Below are 20739 nucleotides of genomic sequence, written 5' to 3' on the forward strand. Positions count from 1 at the left end.
CTTTTATCTCATCACGGGAGATGCTGATTCTATAGAACAGTGCTGAAAAATTGCACTTAAAAGGTTTTGGGAGGAAAGAGACCCCAGGAAACATCTGCTATCTTTACACACCTTCCCTTGGAGACTTTCAGCAGTGCTGTGGGGTGTGAGAAAATGCGTGCTGTGCTGCGATCATGCTGAGTTACAGCTCGTGAGGAAAAGGGGGGCTTTTGACTCCCACTACTCAGTGACTCAGTTGTGTATGTTGGATTGAAAACAGGAAAAGAAGCCAATCTTCTCATTAGTAACTGCAAACCAACTGTATGCAGTTGTGGCCAAAACAGTTGATGTAAAGCTAAATGTAAGTGAGGAAAAAGCTGGAATATAGTAGTTCTGTGAATGTGAGCTCCTCACATTTGATCAGGGACTAGTGTGTAAATTTCTCGGTGGGCCATTCCAGAACCTGATGGACATCTGGCTTTAATTCGCACTTCGAAAGTGAATAAGCAAAACTATATACAGCATGTTTCCTTGGTTCTGGGATACAGAATCAGCCACTTCAGGACAAATGCATTCAGCCTCCATTTTTATCTGTTGTTCGGTGCTGGGCTGTAGCTGCTGTTACCTTTGCTGAAGTAGTGCCTTTTTGTTTTTCTTCCCTGCTCACGCTATGCAGAACTCTTATTTGCAAAACCTGTTTTAGCCAAGAGGACTTCAACAGACTGAAAGGCTTTCCAAATCATTTCTTTGATCTCACATTTTTGGCATTTTGTTGTGTTGTGGGCAAAGGTAATTCTCAGCTCTGTATTAAAGTACCAACGTCTAACCATATAAACACCAACGTCTTTAAGCATCTTTGTTGAAAAGCCTTCTTTAGGGAATCTCCATTTGTTAGCTGTGAGGCCTTACTGTAGCATACCTCTTAAACCAAATTTCAGAATCCATGCACCCTCAGGAGCCTGCCTGACTAGCACTGCAAGTTTCACTCCCTCTCGGACTTTGTGAACATATATCGGGTTCTGTTTTTGTATCTTTAATTTTGTGTGTGTAGTTTTAACTTAGTTTGTGTCAGAGGCTAGACTGTTTGTTAGATACTAGCCTTTTATAATTCTCTTGTATGTTCAGATTGTATGTTTATGCGATGCTCTTCCTGTTGTACAGTGTTTGTGAGATGTTACCCATTTTAACATGGCACTTTATTGTTTTTAAATAAAAGACTGTTATTTCGCAGTTGATAGTATTTAATATTGCTGATGAATGTGATTTATATGATATTCTACTATGCCGTTGACTAACACACAACTGGAGGTGGGAATCGGTGGTTCTTGGGGCTGTCCTGTCTTTCGGCAGGTGATGTTTGAAATATGATTCCTGAGGTAAAATATTTTTGTTTTTGGAGGGGGGAGGTGGGTGGTGGGGCAAAGCATTTTTTTTAATAGTCTGGTATCACTTACCTGTGTTTTCTGCATGTTCTTTTCTTTACTATTAAACTGCTGATGTTTATTTTCAGGAATGTTTTGCAAATGTCCTTCTCACTCTTCCCCAGTACAACTGTAGGTACATTGTTCCTTTTTATCAAATAAGCACGTTTGACGCAAACAAAAAAGGTCTTAATGTCACATAAAGGAATGTCTCTTAATGTGTTCAAATGTATAAATACAGACTATTTTTAAAAACTTTTTCTGTATGATAAAGCATTGTATTCAACTAACTGACAGATTTATGTTAAGTTAGAAGACATAATGAATAAGAAGTTTTTGTTGCAAGGAATGAGGTTCCAAATTTAAATCCCCCATACCTGCTAAATTTGACTCTCTGCTTTGCTCTCAGCAGGGCTTTGTGTAACAGTACTGTGAGTTTTGACCATTTTTATTTCTAGAAAGAAGATTCCATGTAATACAAATCGCTCATTGAAAACCAAAGTAGCCCACTCATTTCTAACTTAACATAAGTTGTTGCATGGTGCCTCTGGTACATTGGGGTGTTCATGCGAGTTTGCATTTCTTCCTCTAGGCGTTCGTTGTGAAACACCTTTTGGAATACACGCAGCAAAGTGAGTCCAACCTGCAGTACAGCTTGTTGTTAGTTTTTGGCATCCTAATGACAGAAATCGTGCGCTCTTGGTCCCTGGCTCTAACCTGGGCTTTAAATTACCGCACTGGGGTCAGACTGCGGGGAGCTATCCTGACAATGGCGTTCAAGAAAATTCTCAAGCTGAAAAATATCAAGGACAAGTCTCTGGGGGAGGTGAGCTACAGTACCCTGTTGGAAATTACCATATAAAAAAGGATACTTGTTGATTACCTCCTTCTGAGGATAACACTTATGTTGTTTGTTTTTTTCAGCTCATAAACATATGTTCCACTGATGGGCAGAGAATGTTTGAGGCTGCAGCAGTTGGCAGTTTGTTGGCCGGGGGCCCAATTGTTGCCATCCTAGGCATGGTTTATAATGTAATTATTCTAGGACCAACCGGCTTCTTGGGATCTGCTGTCTTTATCCTCTTCTACCCAGCGATGGTGAGTAAGCGGCATTCAAACTCTTGTTCAAAATAGGCTTGAAGTATTCTTCAAATGTGCTTCACACTTCACTCCAAGAATACAAGTGTCTGTGTATTGAACAGAAGATGTTGACAGATACTGGGTTAAGTCCCTTTAGGGTCTTGCATGTAATCTAAAAGACATTGAAAAGTAAAAGTTAAGAGGCAAGAAACTTGGATGATAAAGGGAATTAGAAATAACAATAGAAGTGACTGGTGGAAATAAAAAAATTGCGGAGTGATACACTTCCGGGCTGGATTATTGTAATTCACTGGATTTGGTATTGAAGGTGAAAAATGCAGGGCGTCCAGCTTGTTCAGAACATGGTGGCTTACCTCAGCAGCAGGCTGGGAAGCCAAGAGCACATCACTCCTGTGCTCCACATCCTCTGTTGGCTTCCAGATCACTTCTGATTAAACTTCAAGCCTATGGTTCTGATCTTTAAATACATGAGCAGATCAAGACCCAGTTACATCAGAGACAGTCTCTCCATCCATGAACCACAAAGGCAGTTCCATTCCTCTGTGACAATAGAGCCGACATAATTAGGACAAACTGTGCTGCACCTGGAGAAAGAAGTGTTACTGGCCAAGTGGGACTGTTTGTGGAAAGAGCCACCAGGAAACTAGTCTGAGCCAAAATCTGTTTGCCTGTAGACCACACTGCAAGACTGCTGTAATTTTTCCATTATAATCAAAATGTATTTTTTTGAAAAAGCTACTATGAGTGAAGAGTAGAATCCTGCGAGGTCTCCGATGGTCTGATTTATCTACTCAACCATAAGGCGAGAGTGATGAGTGCAATAGGCAAAAAATTGGATTGTGACAGAAGGGGGGAATTTAATAGCCTTGACCAACTATTTTCACTATTAGCCTCTCTCCTCCCTACTGCTTTCTGTAGCCGAGCAGGATTAAAAAAGGAGTAAGGATGCTTAAGATGGGGCAAACAGTTGAAAACTGTTTAGTGAGCTGTGTTTTCTTCTGGGTTTTAGGAAAGAAGGGATAAATGTCACTGACAGAATGAGAAATGTCTATGAGGACATGGATACCATCTTGTCTTAGACCTGATTAGTAAAGGTGCTAATATATTGTTTTACCACCCTTACACAGTAGTTTTGCTGTAAGATTTGGTGCACTAAAGAAATTGTTCTTGCGTGTTCAAGGCCCATCTCTTTCTTGGGCCTTAGGGGAATGAGTTGAAGGATATGGGATGTGGATATGTTGGGTACCTTGTATTCTTCTGGTGTGAGGGTTAGTTTTAGTTGAGGTTAGTCTGTATTTTTACTTGAGGGATTTTAAAGAAATCTAGTTCTGTTAAAATATTAGTAAAAGCACTAAGAGTCTTTTGGAAATCTGAATAAAACTAACCCAGTTGAGAATAAAACTATAGCGAGCCCAGTGTTCAGTGCATTTATGCTTGCTGAATGGAGTGTGATGCTCTGAAGGGGCATTTCCAGCTCATCACTTTGGCCAGGGAGGGTATCAGGTTGTCCTGTCGTTGACGTCCCTTTATCGGTCTACTTGCTTTCTTCTATAGTTAGTGGAATTGGATGCATTTCTGAGTTGATGCTACGATGTATGGTGCCTCTTCTTGTTTCAGATGTTTGTATCACGGCTCACAGCTTATTTCAGAAGAAAATGTGTGGCGGCGACCGATGAGCGTGTGCAGAAGATGAATGAAGTTCTTAACTATATTAAATACATTAAAATGTATGCCTGGGTCAAAGCATTCTCTCAGAATGTTCAAAGTGAGTGCAGACACTCTGTAAATGCATCTCCCTTTAGAAAACACACCACCCAGCCACATCCTGCTGGATCCTCCTAGCTCAATTCGGTAGATGCTCCTGCATGTGTGGTATGCTAGATCATCCATCCATCCATCCGTCCCTCGGACATCCTGCTATTCTTATTTACAATGGCTGGCATGGCAATCTCTGTTCCAAAGTCTCACCTTTTAGCACAGTGCTGTTTATGGCTTCCCTCTAACTTTTGGGTGTAATGAGCTTTATTAACGTTGGGCTGGCTTCTACTATGAGTACTAATCTTGACTGACCTAGTACAAATTGGTCAGTTTTTAAATGTAATAAGAGTGATCAGAATGCCAGCCTGACTGAGTTATACATACACTTTTATGGTTCTACCCTCTGTAAAGGTAGCTCTTTCTAGAACATGAGAAATGCTGAAGCAGAAGAGGGTAGTTCTCTCTTACTCATAGTGTTCCCAGTGCATTAGTTGTGCCTGCTGCGTTTGTATCTGTCTGAATTGCACCTCAGATGTGGTGGTGGCTTTTGTATTTGTAGAAATCCGAGAGGAAGAACGTAAAATCTTAGAGCGTGCAGGCTACTTCCAGAGCATCACTGTGGGAGTGGCTCCAATTGTTGTGGTTATTGCCAGTGTGGTGACGTTCTCTGTCCATATGATCCTTGGCTATGATCTCACAGCAGCTCAGGTAATTGACTTGCTCATCACAGAGTTGGGAATGTTACTTTATAATATCACTCCTGCAATAGCTTTTCTTGGTTAAACTGTTGTAATCCTAAGTGGGTGCAGTTCAAAATACTCCAGATCTGTGTGAGTCTTCTTTATTTTGAGGCTTGGCTCACACAAGTGGGTATTTGATGGCACAAAGTAGAGGCAGGTGTTATGCAACCTTCCCCTGCACAGGTTGGCCAATACTATTAAATCCTGGCCTCCTAAGAGCAGGGGCTCAGGGCCAAATTTTCATCTGGGAAGAAGACCCAGTATCCTTGTTTGCGGGCATGATTTGCACCTGCGTTCTCTGGGTGGAAACAGGCTTCTGCAAAAAGGAGACTGGGACACTAGAGGTTTTTGCTGAAGTTGTGCAGCTGGACCAATTTATCTTCCCTTGTGACCTAAGGTAGAATTTGAACCCAGGTCTCTAGAAGTGAAAGGCTAAAGCCATAACCTGCAGCACCCTCTACGTCTTCTGTTTATGCCATTTCCAATGGAACTATGAACACCTGGGATATATCTCTCTGTTAGTCTATTCTAAAACTCTGTTATGGGGAGGACCCTGCCTTTTCCTGTATCAGGTTAGAGTATGTTGTATTTAAATGGCTCTTCTTGAATTGCAGACCTTTCCTTCTCAAGTGGAATGGTCTTAAATTGCCGCTGCTTATGGAACTTAATCCTTGGTGGTTTGGAATTGTTAATGGGTACTGCCGCCAAAAGCTTTTTGTTTTGTTTGTCTGTCCCGTGTTTAGGCTTTCACAGTGGTCACAGTCTTCAATTCAATGACTTTTGCTCTGAAAGTAACACCTTTCTCCGTGAAGTCTCTATCTGAGGCATCAGTGTCTGTTGACCGATATAAGGTGAGTGGTCTTTTGGCCATATAATTTTATCCTTAAGTGTGGAGCATCTCTTACAATACATGAATGCACTTGACTATGCTAAGGAACCATTTTAATGCCAAGGCTATTTTGGAGCAGGCTGGAAGTTGTTCTCTGGTTCTATGTTCAGTTCTTATTCCCTGCAGAAAGGATATAAAACCTCATACTCAGGGCTTAAGCCAATCTCAAACTATTAAGGGTTAAGATGACATCTTCCAGGGGAGCAGGCTGTCTCACATCTGATGACTGCAGGATTTCTTGCACCTTCCTGTGAAGCACTGGTGCTAGACACCGTTGGAGACAGGATATTGGTCTAGACGGACCACATGTCTTATCTAGTACAGCAATTCCTATACTGTCTTTTAAGAGCAGCCTCATAGAGGAGAATGCACTGTATCTAGAACTCAGTGGTATATTTCCTCATTGAAACCCAGCATGTGTTACATTTGTACTTGTGCAGACTGCTCTTCCAAGAACTGGGGATACATTTTTATTTGTAACCAAAAAAGGTTTGTGGTATTGGAATTCTATTCCATTAAAGCATCTGAAGAGTAATCTGCGTCCAAGGTGTAAGTCTTAGTGAGCATATGAGTCTTTGTCACTATGATCATTTTTGGATTTTACTTTCTTGGTTTTTAAATGATTTAAAGTCCTTGGATCACTTCTACCTCTGCTCCTTGAATACCAGAGATTGGGCCCAAGCTAAAATATCTGGCCCTATATACCTGAAGTTCAGGTGTCCTGATCTGGAATGCTGATTTTGATCCATCTGAACATTAACATAAATTTAGATGGCAGAGAAATGAGAGAATTCCTAACCTATGGGTATATAATAGACCTTTTCTAATCTCCAGTCTGAATCAGGCTAATGGTCTGTCCGATCAGCTATCCTGTTACCAACAATAGCCAGTATAGCAAGTGCTTCAGAGAAAAGTGCGAGAAAGCCCATAATGGAGAATAAAGGGACGTTTCATCCTAACCTCTGGCAGTTAATTGGTGGCCCTATCGCCCTCCGGTCCCATGATATATGTAGCCCAAAATTGCACTGTTTTTTTCAGCCATGCGGCACCACCAATACATGTCTAATTTTCTTAGGTGGTTGTTCTAAACCTGTGTTAGTGGAGGTTTGCAGCTGCAGAGCATGTCATGGATGCTAGAAATGTGTGTGGAGGGGGAATAGAATAGGAGAGAGCAGTGACTTTCACTTTCCTCACATAAAGTACATGTACAGTAACTCCTCACTTAACATTGTAGTTATGTTCCTGAAAAATGCGACTTTAAGTGAAATGATGTTAAGCGAATCCAATTTCCCCATAAGAATTAATGTAAATGAGGGGGTTATGTTCCAGGGAAATTTTTTTCACCAGACAAAAGACTATATTGTTTATATTTACACACACTCACTCACTCACTCTCTGTCTCTCTCTCTCTCTCTCTCTCTCCAATTTAATACTGGTACACAGTGATGATGATTGTGAAGCTTGGTTGAGGTGGAGGAGTCAGAGGGTGGGATATTTCCCTTACTGCTAAATGATGAACTAGCAATTGGCTGAGCCCTCAAGGGTTAACTCTCTCACTCTGCAAGGCAGGAGGAATGGAGGGAGAGATGCGCAATTCTCTTAAGTACACTGCCTTGTTAATTAGATCAGCTTGCTGAGACTGCAGCTGCTACAAGCTCCCTCTGTCCTGAGCCCTGCTCTATGGAAGATGGGGTAAGTGGGGTGCAGGAGCAGGGGGGAGGGGGACACCCTGACATTAGCCCCCCTCTTCCTTCCCTCCCCCCTGGCACAGCAAGCAGGAGTCTCGGGGAGCAGCTCCAAGGCAGAGGGCAGGAGCAGCACATGGCAGTGGGGGGAGGGACACAGCTGAACTGCAGGCAGCTGCTGCACAGGGAACTTAAGGGAGCGGGGAGCTGATAGGGGGCTGCTGGTCCACCCTGGTTCCAAGCCCCCACCAGCTAGCTGCAACAGGGGCTGCTTTTCCTGCAAGCAGTAGACAAAGCAGGCGGCTGCCAAACAACCTTAGAAGGGAGCATTACACAACTTTAAACGAGCATGTTAAGTTGCTGATCAATTAGGGAACAACGAAACAATGTTAACCGGGACAACTTTAAGTGAGGAGTTACTGTAGTTATCAGTGACAAAGCCTCAGGCTCTCAACTCTTGCTTTAACACTAACTGCCAGCAAGAAAATGCCTAACCCAAGGTGGTGGTTGCTTAGATAGATGTATATTCGTGTGGCACGAAGAATTTTGGGGATAAAATGTAACATTGCAGTCTGTCTAAACTAAATCTAAGGCAGCAAACTTACAGTTCAGATCACAGAAACACTCCTCAATCCCTGGAGCAGACATGCTTGTGTGTGCTCTCTCCCAGTGTAAACTCCCTGGACAAGCCAGTGATCTGTTTTATCTCTTAGATAGTTGTATAGTTCTAGGCTTTTAACATCTCGCTGACGTTTCCAAACATGACCGTGTATCCCAAAGTCTGCATACAGATAATGTCCGTTAGATGGACTTCGTGTAATAAATGGCATGAAAGAAACCTAAGTACAATCAGACAGTGCAATCTACAGTGGAATACTTGGGAAATCCAAAGGCTCATGAGGCACCTTCTTCATTTGATCCTCATTTTGAATCGCCCTAAAATCAGACTTTCTTAAATTCAAAAACACTGAAGGCAGTGTCTTTGTGATGAGGGGAAGGAATGAGGTCATATCACTCAAGTTCTTTGAGGCTCCTGCTGTCACCTGTGCAGAGGGTAATGGGCTGGCTGTGGTGGCCGGTAATACTACAAATAGAAATGTAGCTGACTGCTTGGCTCTCTAATATGTCTGAGGCTTCCTTGCAGGTGCATGATTCAGAGGGGTGACTCACGAGTACTAGAGTGATTCATGTTGGTAGTTTAAAATGTTCGTAATTGAAAAGAGCCTGTTCAGTTCAAAATGCAGGTTGTCTAATTGAAAGCTGTTTTATCATGTGGGTTTGGTAACTGAACTGTGGGAAAATCTCTACAGAATCTATAACTGTGGTCTTAAGTAGTGATGGATGTGGTGGAAAACTATACAGTGGACTTAATGTGTTAATTGTTACTGCTGCCCATTCCCAGGATTTCACAAATGGGCTAACTTTGTCTCAGATGACTTTTTCCAGCAGAAATTATACCTCTTCTGCACGTGGGAGCAACAAGGCACCCCATCCCTTCTAGTTATGGGAAAAGTCTGTAAGGAGTTGGTGTGCTAGGTATGTGAGCACCTCTCCTTCATTTTCATGCCCTCTGCTATTATGCCTTCTATTTGGAAATATAAGGCAAGCAACTGCAAACATCTTTAAAAGCGCTAACTTCCCCTCCCACTGCACCCCAAAGCATACGTATCGATGTCCAAAATATAATAATTCTGTGACAGTCTTACTGTATCTAAGCGCTTCCACCGCATTCAGGAATGCCCAGGCCCCTTAGCAGGCCTGGAGTTAATTTACACTAATGAGCTACCTTTTGCTCTTCAGCTTCCTCCCACTGTATAGCCTGATGTGTTTTGCTGCGTGAGTGTGCCATAGGCTTGTCCCCCAGTCTTGACCAGGTGTCTCATCTTTACACCTCTCTCACAACTCCTATCAGAGTTTGTTTCTAATGGAAGAGGTTCATATGGTAAAGAAAAAACCATCCAGTCCTCACATCGCGATAGAAGTGAAAAATGCTACCTTGGCGTGGGAGAACTCCCACGCCAGTGTCCAGAGCTCACCAAAGCTGACCCCTAAAATGAAAAGAGACAAGAAGGTCACCAAGGGCAAGAAGGAGAAAATGAAGCTACAGCATGAGGGACCGCAAGCGGTGCTGGCTGAGCAGAAGGGCCATCTTCTAGTGGACAGTGATGACCATCCTAGCCCTGGGGAAGAGAACAAAAACATCCATCTAGTTAACTTTCGGCTTCAGAGGACTCTCTACAATATCGACCTGGAGATTGAAAAGGTGAGGAGGAAAAACTATAGCATATCCCAAGAGCCCTCCTGGCCTGGCATTCCTGTGGAAAGGGCAGTCTTAATTCGTATTAAATGGAGCAGATCGCTGCTGCCATGCACGTGCAGCCCATGATGACTGTAAATACCAGTATGTAATGCCCCATCTTGATCCAAGCAGCTGTGCCACTTTTATCAACCTGGATCATTGCAAACTGGTACCATTAGTTGCAGAACTCTGGGCTCTATCACCCCTGCCATGAGCTCAGTGAAGGTTGTTTGTTTTCAGCATGGTATCTGTCATGAGCAAGCCATTAAGTATGCAGAGATCTTAACATGGCAGCAAGGGTCTTCAGCACAGAACTTATTTCTACAGCTGTTTGTAACTTTGCAGATATTCACTTAAACTGAGGACTTTGTGCAGGTGCATTTGAAATGATTGAGTGCTCTGGTTTAGCATAGCAGAGGTGTTTCACTGAAGAATGTTTAGTCCTCTATTGTACTTCTGTAGAAGGATACAGAGGGACTTACAGATGTTACAAGCACCTGTAGTTTCCGCTTCAAGATGGATAAAAGTACGATAAATGTTGAACAAAAACATAAAGTTTAATCCAGAGCATATTTAATAAAAATGTTTTTGTACATCTGACTACCATGTTACTTGTAGAAAAACTCAGAAAATCTTTTGTGTAGTCAGATGGTGGTGTATTTTAAACCCTATGACTTAAACAATGTGACCACATAATCTTAGGAGTTTTCAGGAACCTTGAAAGAAGACTAAATTGGTGTTTGATAGTATAAAGCAACATTACTGTAAGCGCAGGAAAAACTTATGTACAAGAGTCCAGCAGTGTTCTTATCCAGTACCAGCAGCTGACAACTTTTTTTTTAACTGATGCTCACTTTATTTTTTTGGTTCTTCTGTAGTCAGAATAATTCTGATAAATTAATTGGCATTTAATGTGGTGTCAGAAGGACTTTCCCTGTTAAGTACCATTCAGCACTATTGTTAAACTGTTGACTAGTACTCATAGGCTTGGTCTACACTAACCCCCCAAGTCGAACTAAGGTACGCAAATTCAGCTACGTTAATAACGTAGCTGAATTCGACATACCTTAGTTCGAACTTACCGCGGTTCAGACGCGGTCCACACGCGGCAGGCAGGCTCCCCGTCGACTCCGCGGTACTCCTCTCGCTGAGCTGGAGTACCGCAGTCGACGGCGAGCACTTCCTGGTTCGACTTATCGTGTCCAGACCAGACGCGATAAGTCGAACCCAGAACTTCGATCCCCAGCCGCCGAACTAGCGGCTGGGTGTAGACCAGCCCATAGACTACAAGAAGTTTAGAGATTGCGATTAGAGGTGGAAAAGACTTCTTGGATCCCATCCCTTCTGTCTAATTGGGAGCGAAGGCAAGATTGCTCCCTACTGCCTATTTCCGAGTGTGTTGTCCATTCTGTTAAAAGTTCCAAGTGATACGCTTCCAGCTCTTCCCAGAGAGGCTGTTCCTAAACCAGATCCATCTCACAATCAGGAAGGTATCTACCTGATAGCCTAAATCTCTCTCCTGTTTCCATTATCTGATTATATCCTTATGTATCGCACCAAACAGCTATCTTCACTCTTTAGTGTTAAACCCTTAACATGTCTTAGGCTGTTACCTTTCCTCTCCTCCCCCTTAGCTGTCTCCTAGCCAAACTATACAAAGTTAAGCTTTCCTCATAAGTCAGTCCCTTCACTCCTTTGGTCATTTTGGGGCTGATCCAAAGCCCATTGAAGTTAATGGAAAGACTCCCTTTGGCTCAGGTAGCACTTCATTGTTCTGTCCAGTCAGGCAATATCTTTCTGGTATTGGGATGCCCAGAGCTGAATTCAGCATTTAAAGTTTGGTTGCATCAGAGCCGTATGGAAAGGAATTGGTCACCTGTCTTTACACAGAGGAAAGCTTAGTGGCTCAGCGGGTTAGTGAATCTGCCTTTCACCTGTCATGTTCACTCAGTTTTGGTTGCCAATTGTTTTCTTAGGCCAGACTTGGTCAATCTCTCATTCTTTCTCCCATTTGATATACCCCATTTCCATTAGCTTTAGTGTTAAATCACTTTTCTCTGTTTGAGATACTGCAGGTAGTCTAGGGGGGATGGATTAATGTTACCATAACTTACATTTTTTTTCTGTTTTAGGGGAAACTTGTTGGGATTTGTGGCACTGTGGGGAGTGGAAAAACTTCACTTATTTCAGCCATTTTAGGACAGGTGAGAATTTATATTTTTATGGGTTCTCCCTTTTTCTCTTCTCTGCCAGCAGCTGCATTTGTTTAATTGGTCTCACTCCACATGATGATTAATCTGACCTATAATTCAGATCATACACTGATGAAATAGATCACATTTAGGTTACAAACAGTCTTAAAATGGCAATAATCCATTAGATGAATGCTTTCTGGACTGTGGAACAGATTTTCATAAGAGCTCTGTATCCAGCAGCTTCTTCTGCTTTCCTTGGGAATTGTTAGTGCTGAGCAGTTCTGAAGATCTAGCTGCTTCATTTAGGTGCCTAGCTGGGGCCTGAGCTCTTGTGACAATCTATCCATGTATGCCCAGTATTTGAAATTCAAGCTTTTTGAGAAGTTCAGAATAAACACACAGTATTTTATGTGGGACCTTCTAAAAAACAAACACACGCACACCCTGGATCTTTGAGTTCCATTCTGTGCTGGTTCTGCTTCCTATGGAGATTGCCAGTGGGGTCTTTCTTGTTTTTATATAGGGGGATTCCACACCCTCCCCTGAAATAGCATAATTTCAAGACCTTCTGTCTTGTCTTCTAGATGACCCTGCTGGAGGGTAGCATTACAGTGAATGGAAATTTTGCCTATGCGGCCCAGCAGGCCTGGATTCTCAATGCTACGCTTAGAGACAACATCCTTTTTGGAAAGGAGTTTGATGAAGAAAGGTTTGTCAAATAGAACACTTTGCTGAGCCTGAAAGCTTAGGGATTCTCGCGCCAGCATCAAGAAAGCTCATGCTGGATAGACTTACACCTCCCTGCCTAAGTCACCTGCACCAGAAGGGAAGTTCCATGTGGCAGATGGTAGTTGGTGTTTCTGCACCCATCCTCTCTAGGATGGCAGCTTTAACTCTCACTAGAACACTGAGGTCTGCTGGTAGCTGCCGCTGTGGTGAGGCGCAGGCTTGGTGCACTCTGTGGCTTCCTTAGCCATGCCCTCCTCCTACCCAGCGCAACATCTGTTCATGCTGCCCTGGTCTCTTATGTGGCCCTCCCCACATGCAAACTTTCCACCCCAGGGATCTCTACCAGAGTCTATGCTGGCATAGCTTCTCAAGTGAATTTGGCTTCTCTTCACTGTGCTTCTCATAGCGCTTCTGAAATTGGTCCCAAAGTTTTATCTGCAATTTACTGATGAGGCAGATCAGTAGTTAATTGCACAAAGCTACAAGATTGTCTGGTGTTCGTGTGGGAATAAAAATACTGCTCCATTAGAGGGGTACCCTCATAAGTGCTAGTGCTCACTGCTTGTCTTATCCATATTCTTCAGATACAACACTGTGCTGAATGGCTGCTGTCTGAGACCTGACCTAGCCATCCTACCTAATGGGGACCTGACGGAGGTAAAAATCCTGGTTCTGATAAAACAGAGAGTGGGATGGGTGGAGTGAAGTGTAAGCCTGACATGCTGTGGTGGGGTAGGGAGGCCATCAGTCTGGTGTGCTTATAAACTGATGGGCAAAATCCTCTTCTTGTAGATCCTGGACTGTATGGAGACTGATTACTCTATGATTTTTAACTCTGTAATGTGGGAATTTTTCATTGCACTGGGAATTAGTTTCCTCAGAGAGAGACCTTTTAAAACTTAGATTAAAAATAATTAATAAAAAGCATAGTATCCTCTGGCTATTTAATAGGAACGTTTCAAGCATGTTAGCATTATGGGTATTCACTATAAGTTTCCTTTTACAATGAATAAGTCGCCCACATTTTAATGTGGCCCATTCTAATTCTCGCTGTTACTCCATTAACTGCATTAGTTACACCAGGGATGAATGTGGCCTCAGGTCTTGTGTTAAGTGTTGCAAAAAGAAACTGAATAATTTTACGTATATTATACAGATTGGTGAGCGAGGTGCTAACCTGAGTGGAGGCCAACGTCAGAGGATCAGTCTTGCCCGAGCCCTGTACAGTGACAAGAGTATTTACATCCTTGATGATCCTCTTAGTGCCTTAGATGCACATGTAGGAAACCATATTTTTAACAGTGCAATAAGGAAGCATCTGAAGTCAAAAACTGTCCTGTTCATCACCCATCAGCTTCAGGTACAGTCTCCCTTACGCGGCCTTTCTTGGATCTTTTCTAATTGTTCAGCTAGACTGCTTTTTCGTTAGTCACTTTTGCCTCTTACTGTAGAGTCTCCTGCTCTGGTCTGTTACAACATAATACCGTCTCCCTCCGGCTGTATAGTTTAAGGGCTTGTTTACACTGGCACTTTACAGCGCTGCAACTTTCTTGCTCAGGGGTGTGAAAAGTTTCAGGGCTGTAAACTGCCAGTGTAGACAGGTGAATCCCCTTGCGGGGGTTGCTGGGAGAGCTCTACACAAGCAATGTGAAAGCGCTGCTGCGGCAGCGCTTTATTGTTGCCAGTGAAGACATGCCCTAAGTTTTATTCATTTGTGTGTTGTACACAGAGCATGGGCAGTGATGTAAATAGCCGATGCCAAGGCTGTCTAGTAGGTGGCTAATAGGAGCTGGGAATGCTTGGCTGAAGGTGGGTCTGCTGGAGGGATGACCCAGTCGAAAGCAGTTTTTCTACTAGCCTGAATACTGAAGTGCATAAAGCCTGTTTATCATTTTAGAATACATGGGATTTGATGTCAGTGAATCCAGCCTAGTGTTGTAAATAAATGTATTCTGAGACTGGGGTCTTGTCACCTGTTCTGTTCAGAAAACTCATTGTAACTGGTATGTCAGAATTTGTAGTGTTCAAAGCCACCTGAATGCATCTCCCCAACATTCTGCAGAAAGTCTCTGTTCAGTACGTAAGCTGTTTTGTATGTACTGTAGAAGTAATCACAGTGCTCTAATCAGTGCCGGGTTCTTAACCAATCAGGTGTGCACTGAGGAGGAGTACTGACTTTTACGGCCCGATGGCTGTTTACTGAGAAGATTCATGTGTGTCATCTGAGATAATGAAGCCATGTTCTCTCTCTCATTGTCTCCAGTACCTTGTTGACTGTGATGAAGTAATCGTTATGAAAGAGGGCTGTATCACCGAAAGAGGAACCCATGAGGGACTGATGAACTTAAATGGCGACTATGCCGTGATTTTTAATAGCCTGCAGCTGGGAGAGGCACCACACATTGAGGTACTCCACTCCATTTTTAAAAATATTATGACAGATGCCTGTACTTGGAATTCAGATGAACCAAGTTACTTAGTCACTTGAAAGAAGTCTGGAAAATGACTTGGTATGTTGATTTGGCAATTTGAATCTCCTGCAGGCTATTTTCTATTGGATTGGCACTTTGTAATAATTAGTGTCATGGTCCCTGTTTCAGAGATGACATCTCTAATGCAGTCCTGCCCCTGAGCTAGTCTATCTAATATGGAGGAAAGGTATCCGTTTACGCTGTGGTGCTCAGAGGAGAATGCATATCCCTTTCTTTAATGTGCACCTCATTTTTAGATGGTATCTTCCCAAGTTAGCTCAGTTCAATCTAGCTCTTGGTTTTATATATTTCTTCCTGGCTTCTTACCCATTTTTCTAGCGTGAGATGACTTAGGCCTGGTCTACACTAGGCGTTTATGTCGAATTTAGCGCCGTTACATCGAATTAACCCTGCACCCGTCCACACCACGAGGCTATTTAGTTTGACATAGTGGTCTCTTAAATTCGACTTCTGTACTCCTCCCCAACGAGGGGAGTAGCGCTAAATTCGACATGGCCATATCGAATTAGGCTTGGTGTGGATGGAAATCGACGCTAATAGCTCCGGGAGCTATCCCACAGTGCACCACTCTGTTGACGCTCTGGACAGCAGTCCGAGATCGGATGCTCTGACCAGCCACACAGGAAAAGCCCCGGGAAAATTTGAATTCCTTTTCCTGTCTGGGCAGTTTGAATCTCATTTCCTGTTTGGACAGCGTGGCGAGCTCAGCAGCACTGGCAACGATGCAGAGCTCTCCAGCAGAGATGGCCGTGCAATCCCAGAATAGAAAGAGGGCCCCAGCATGGACTGATCGGGAAGTCTTGGATCTCATCGCTGTGTGGGGCGATGAGTCCGTGCTTTCCGAGCTGCGCTCCAAAAGACGGAACGCAAAGATCTATGAGAAGATCGCTAAAGCCATGGCAGAGAGAGGATACAGCCGGGATGCAACGCAGTGCTGCGTGAAAATCAAGGAGCTGAGACAAGGCTACCAGAAGACCAAAGAGGCAAACGGACGCTCCGGATCCCAGCCCCACACATCCCGTTTCTACGAGGCACTGCATTCCATCCTTGGTGCGGCCGCCACCACTACCCCACCACTGACCGTGGGCTCTGAGGATGGGATATTGTCCACGGCCGGTTCCTCGGACATGTTAGCGGACGGGGAAGATGAGGAAGGAGATGAGGAGGACGAGGCAGTCGACAGCGCTTCCCAAGCTGATTTCCCCGACAGCCAGGAGCTCTTCATCACCCTTACAGAGATCCCCTACCAACCCTCCCCAGCATGTAACCCGGACACAGATTCAGGGGAAGGATCAAGCGGTAAGTGCTTTAAACATCTAAACATTTATTTTTTACAAAACTGGAATATTAAGAATAAGAACAATATGTGCTTCATGATTTCTTTACCCTGGGCGCTTAAGTAATCAGTTCCAACTATTTAAAAAAAATCAAACAGTGTCCGGTTGTGCATGATTCTGCTGCCCAAGCTGCTCCACTCTATAGTCCCTGCAACTGCAGCTATATGAAAATCCGGTCTATATGTCCGGGGATAGAGCAATAATCCTCCACTGACATCTCAACGAAGCTCTCCTGCAGGTAATGGGAAAGCCTGTTCATCAGGTTCCTGGGGAGAGCGGCCTTACTGGGTCCTCCGAAGTAGGAGACATTCCCGCGCCAGGAGACGAGCAAGTACTCCGGTATCATTGCCTTGCATAGCATGGCGGCATAGGGCCCTGGTCTTTGCAGGCTTTCTCGAAACATCCTTTCCTTCTCGGTGTCCGAGATCCTCAGGATAGTGATGTTGCTCATGATGACCTGCTTTGAATTAGGTAGGGGACTGTTAGTATTGGGACTGCTTGCAAGTTCCTTTACAGAACTGTAACCGCTGGTTTGCAGCCACGCGGTGGATGCGGGAGAGGGGCAGCATACAGGGATCTTTCCCTGGGACATCCGCGAGGGGGTGGGACAGGGCCAGAGTTCATGCTTGGCCGATTGCTGGCAGCAGAGACTGGCATTGCTTTCAATGTGAAAGGAGGCCAGTGGTACTACTAAAGTTTTAAGCAGCCACAAGTCTACGGCTTACCATCTTTGCCTGCTACAGAGATTACGGTGTCCTGCCACGCTTCCCAGATCTGCAGTGCAAAACCCCAGGCACTGAAGGCGAGGTCCGAAAATTCAACCTTGTCCTGAGTGCGCATGTGAAAGGTGCGGTGCATGGTCTTGTTCACAGAGAAAGACTATGTTCTTTGTTCACAACTACATTTATGTTTCGGAGGAATTCACTACCTTTTCCTCATTCCCACAGCCACATCTGCGACTGTCTCCCAACCCAGCCTGGCATCACACTCCCAGAGGCTAGCGCACATTAGGCGGAGGAAGAAGAAGACGCGAGAGGACATGTTCTCAGAACTAATGGGTTGCTCCCGAGCCCAGGCAGCACAGCAGAACCATTGGAGGGAGAATTTGTCCCAAATGCACCGGACACACATGGAACGTGAGGAGAGGTGGCGGCAGGAAGACCAGCAGGCGACTCAAACGCTGCTTGGACTTCTGAGGGAGCAAACGGACACGCTCCGGCACCTTGTTGATGTTCTGCAGGAACGGAGGCAGGAGGACAGAGCCCCGCTGCAGTCTATCAGTAACCGCACTCCCCCGCCACCAAGTCCCATACCCCCCTCGCCCAAAGTCCAAAGAAGGAGGGGCGGCAGAGTCCGTGAAAACTCTCACTCCACCCCTGCAGACTGCTCAAGCACCAGAAGGCTGTCATTCCCCAAAATTTGAAAAGTCCTTTCCTGCCCGCCTCACCCAAGCCCCCGTCCAAGTTTCACCACCCAGTTTCATGTGTGGTTGTTAATAAAAAATACGTTTCTGTTCATTACAGTTTCAGTCATGTTCTTTTGAGGGAGAGTCTGTCTGAAGGGGAGGAAGGGGCTTGGGAATTGGACAGGACAGTCACCTTTAGCAGGGGACAGAGGCGGGGGCAGGTCCAGCAGCAGGGCACATACACAGTGCAGTGACTAGTTACCCTGGTCAGTCTGGGAGGTGGTTTTCATGTTCTGTGCGGGGGGGGGTTGCTCTGTGACTTTGTGGCGGGGGAGGGCAGTTACAGATCTTATGCAGCGGTCCTTGTCCTGGATCACAGAGCCACGCAGCAGGGGATCTGTAACCCTCCTCCCCCTGCCATAAACTCACATAGCCCCCACATACACGCAGTTCCGCTCAGGAGGGCTGGCAGGCTCCGTTGAAACAACCAGTCCGCCACTGCGAATCCTGTCATTCCTGGAGTTTAGAAGGATCATTTGCATCAGTACACTACACCCGCTCCCCACCACAGTCTGCGTCCCAGGTTTCAAACATTCCCGCGAAAACAGTACTAAAGACAACGGTGTTCATTAACAAAATAAAACTGATTTTATTTTTTTGGAAGGGGGTGGAGGGGGTCTGTAACTGGAGAGGATAGTCAACATTAACTGGGTAAAGAAACGGTCGCAGGTTCAGCTTCTCTGTACAGAAACTTAAAAGTCACTGGTTACCCTGCTCACTGTGGAACCTAGCTTTCAAAGCCTCCCGGATGCACAGCGCGTCCCGCTGGGCTCTTCTAATCGCCCGGCTGTCTGGCTGGGCGTAATCAGATGCCAGGCTATTTGCCTCAACCTCCCACCCCGCCATAAAGGTCTCCCCCTTGCTCTCACAGAGATTGTGGAGCACACAGCAAGCTGCTATAACAATGGGGATATTGGTTTCGCTGAGATCACAGCGAGTCAGTAAGCTTCTCCATCTCCCCTTGAGACGGCCAAAAGCACACTCCACCACCATTCTGCACTTGCTCAGCCGCTAGTTGAACAGTTCTTTTTCAGTGTCTATGGCTCCAGTGTAGGGCTTCATGAGCCAGGGCATTAGCGGGTAGGCTGGGTCCCCAAGGATCACTGTAGGCATCTCCACATCCCCAAGAGTTATTTTGTGGTCCGGGAAGTAAATACCTTCCTGCAGCCGTCTAAACAGACCAGAGTTCCTGAAGACGCGAGCGTCATGAACCTTGCCCGGCCATCCGACGTTGATGTTTGTAAAACGTCCCCGATGGTCCACCAGTGCTTGCAGCACCATTGAAAAGTATCCCTTTCTGTTAATGTACTGGCTGGCCTGGTGGTCCGGTCCCAGGATAGGGATGTGAGTTCCATCTATAGCCCCACCGCAGTTTGGGAATCCCATCGCGGCGAAGCCATCTATGATGACCTCCACGTTTCCCAGGGTCACTACCTTTGAGAGCAGTACCTTAACGATTGCGTTGGCTACTTGCATCACAACAACCCCCACGGTAGATTTGCCCACGCCAAACTGGTTCGCGACAGACCGGTAGCTGTCCGGCGTTGCAAGCTTCCAGAGGGCTATGGCCACTCGCTTCTGGACAGTCAGGGCTGCTCGCATCCGGGTGTCATTGCGCTTCAGGGCAGGGGACAGCAACTCACAAAGTTCCAGGAAAGTCCCCTTCCGCATGCGAAAGTTTCGCAGCCACTGGGATTCATCCCAGACCTGCAGCACTATGCGGTCCCACCAGTCCGTGCTTGTTTCCCGTGCCCAGAATCGCCGTTCCACAACATCCACATGACCCATTGTCACCGTGATGTCCTCGGCGCTGGGTCCCGTGCTTTGTGACAGGTCTGTGCCACTCTGAGTTCAGGCCCTCACCGCGGTGCCGTTGCCTCCTCGCCTGGTTTAGCTGCATCTGCCTCTGGGAAAGGTGGATGATAAGCTGCGAGGCGTTGACAACGGCCACAACTGCAGCGATGGTCGCAGCGGGATCCATGCTCGCAGTGCTGTGGCGTCCGCGCTGTCACTGACCGGAAAAGTGCGCGAACTGATTTCCCGCCGGCGCTTTCAGGGAGGGAGGGAGGGCGGTATTGACGGACGGATGACGACAATTACCCAAAAGCACCCTCTACCCTTTTTTTTTTTACCCAGAAGGCATTGGCGGCTCGACCCAGAATTCCAATGGGCAGCGGGGACTGCGGGAACTGTGGGATAGCTGCCCACAGTACACCGCTTCCGATGTCGACGCTTTCCCCGTTAGTGTGGACTCACAAAGTCGAATTACTGTCCTTAGTGTGGACACAAACGTTCGACTTTGCAATATCGATTCCACAGATTCGATTTAAGAGAAATCGAACTACCCTCGTAGTGTAGACATACCCTTAGACACAACAGAAGTAACATTACTTGTCCAAAAGTCCTACTCAGCAGAATGCTGGAATTTAACTCCAGACTTGTCGTCTTCTGATTGAAACTGGCCAAAAAAAAAAAAAAAAAAAAATGCTACTGGTGCTTGCTGAGGAGAAATTGCCATAAATGCAACTGGGATTTGTGTGCTGCACTTCAGTCAGATGGTCATCCTTTAATGCAATTACAGAAAAGGCTTCAAGCAGGAACCTTTCAGTGGGAGATTTTGTCTCTACAGGGTTAAAACAGTTTCAGCCA

At 45.3% G+C, this 20739-nt stretch overlaps 1 protein-coding gene across 1 annotated transcript in view; it reads left to right on the forward strand.

Moving 5' to 3' along the window:
• ABCC5 (ATP binding cassette subfamily C member 5) overlaps positions 1 to 20739 on the forward strand; it is a 69569-nt gene that overhangs the window by 28847 nt on the left and 19983 nt on the right. Inside the window, exons 6-16 of the mRNA XM_065411200.1 lie at positions 1993 to 2226; positions 2325 to 2498; positions 4119 to 4266; positions 4819 to 4967; positions 5743 to 5850; positions 9486 to 9836; positions 12005 to 12076; positions 12652 to 12776; positions 13381 to 13453; positions 13953 to 14156; positions 15060 to 15203. Of these exons, the coding sequence (XP_065267272.1) occupies positions 1993 to 2226; positions 2325 to 2498; positions 4119 to 4266; positions 4819 to 4967; positions 5743 to 5850; positions 9486 to 9836; positions 12005 to 12076; positions 12652 to 12776; positions 13381 to 13453; positions 13953 to 14156; positions 15060 to 15203 (1782 nt within the window). The remainder of the gene's footprint in view (positions 1 to 1992; positions 2227 to 2324; positions 2499 to 4118; positions 4267 to 4818; positions 4968 to 5742; positions 5851 to 9485; positions 9837 to 12004; positions 12077 to 12651; positions 12777 to 13380; positions 13454 to 13952; positions 14157 to 15059; positions 15204 to 20739) is intronic.

This window comes from Emys orbicularis, chromosome 9, assembly GCF_028017835.1.
Source record: "Emys orbicularis isolate rEmyOrb1 chromosome 9, rEmyOrb1.hap1, whole genome shotgun sequence".
Lineage (NCBI taxonomy): Eukaryota > Metazoa > Chordata > Testudines > Emydidae > Emys > Emys orbicularis.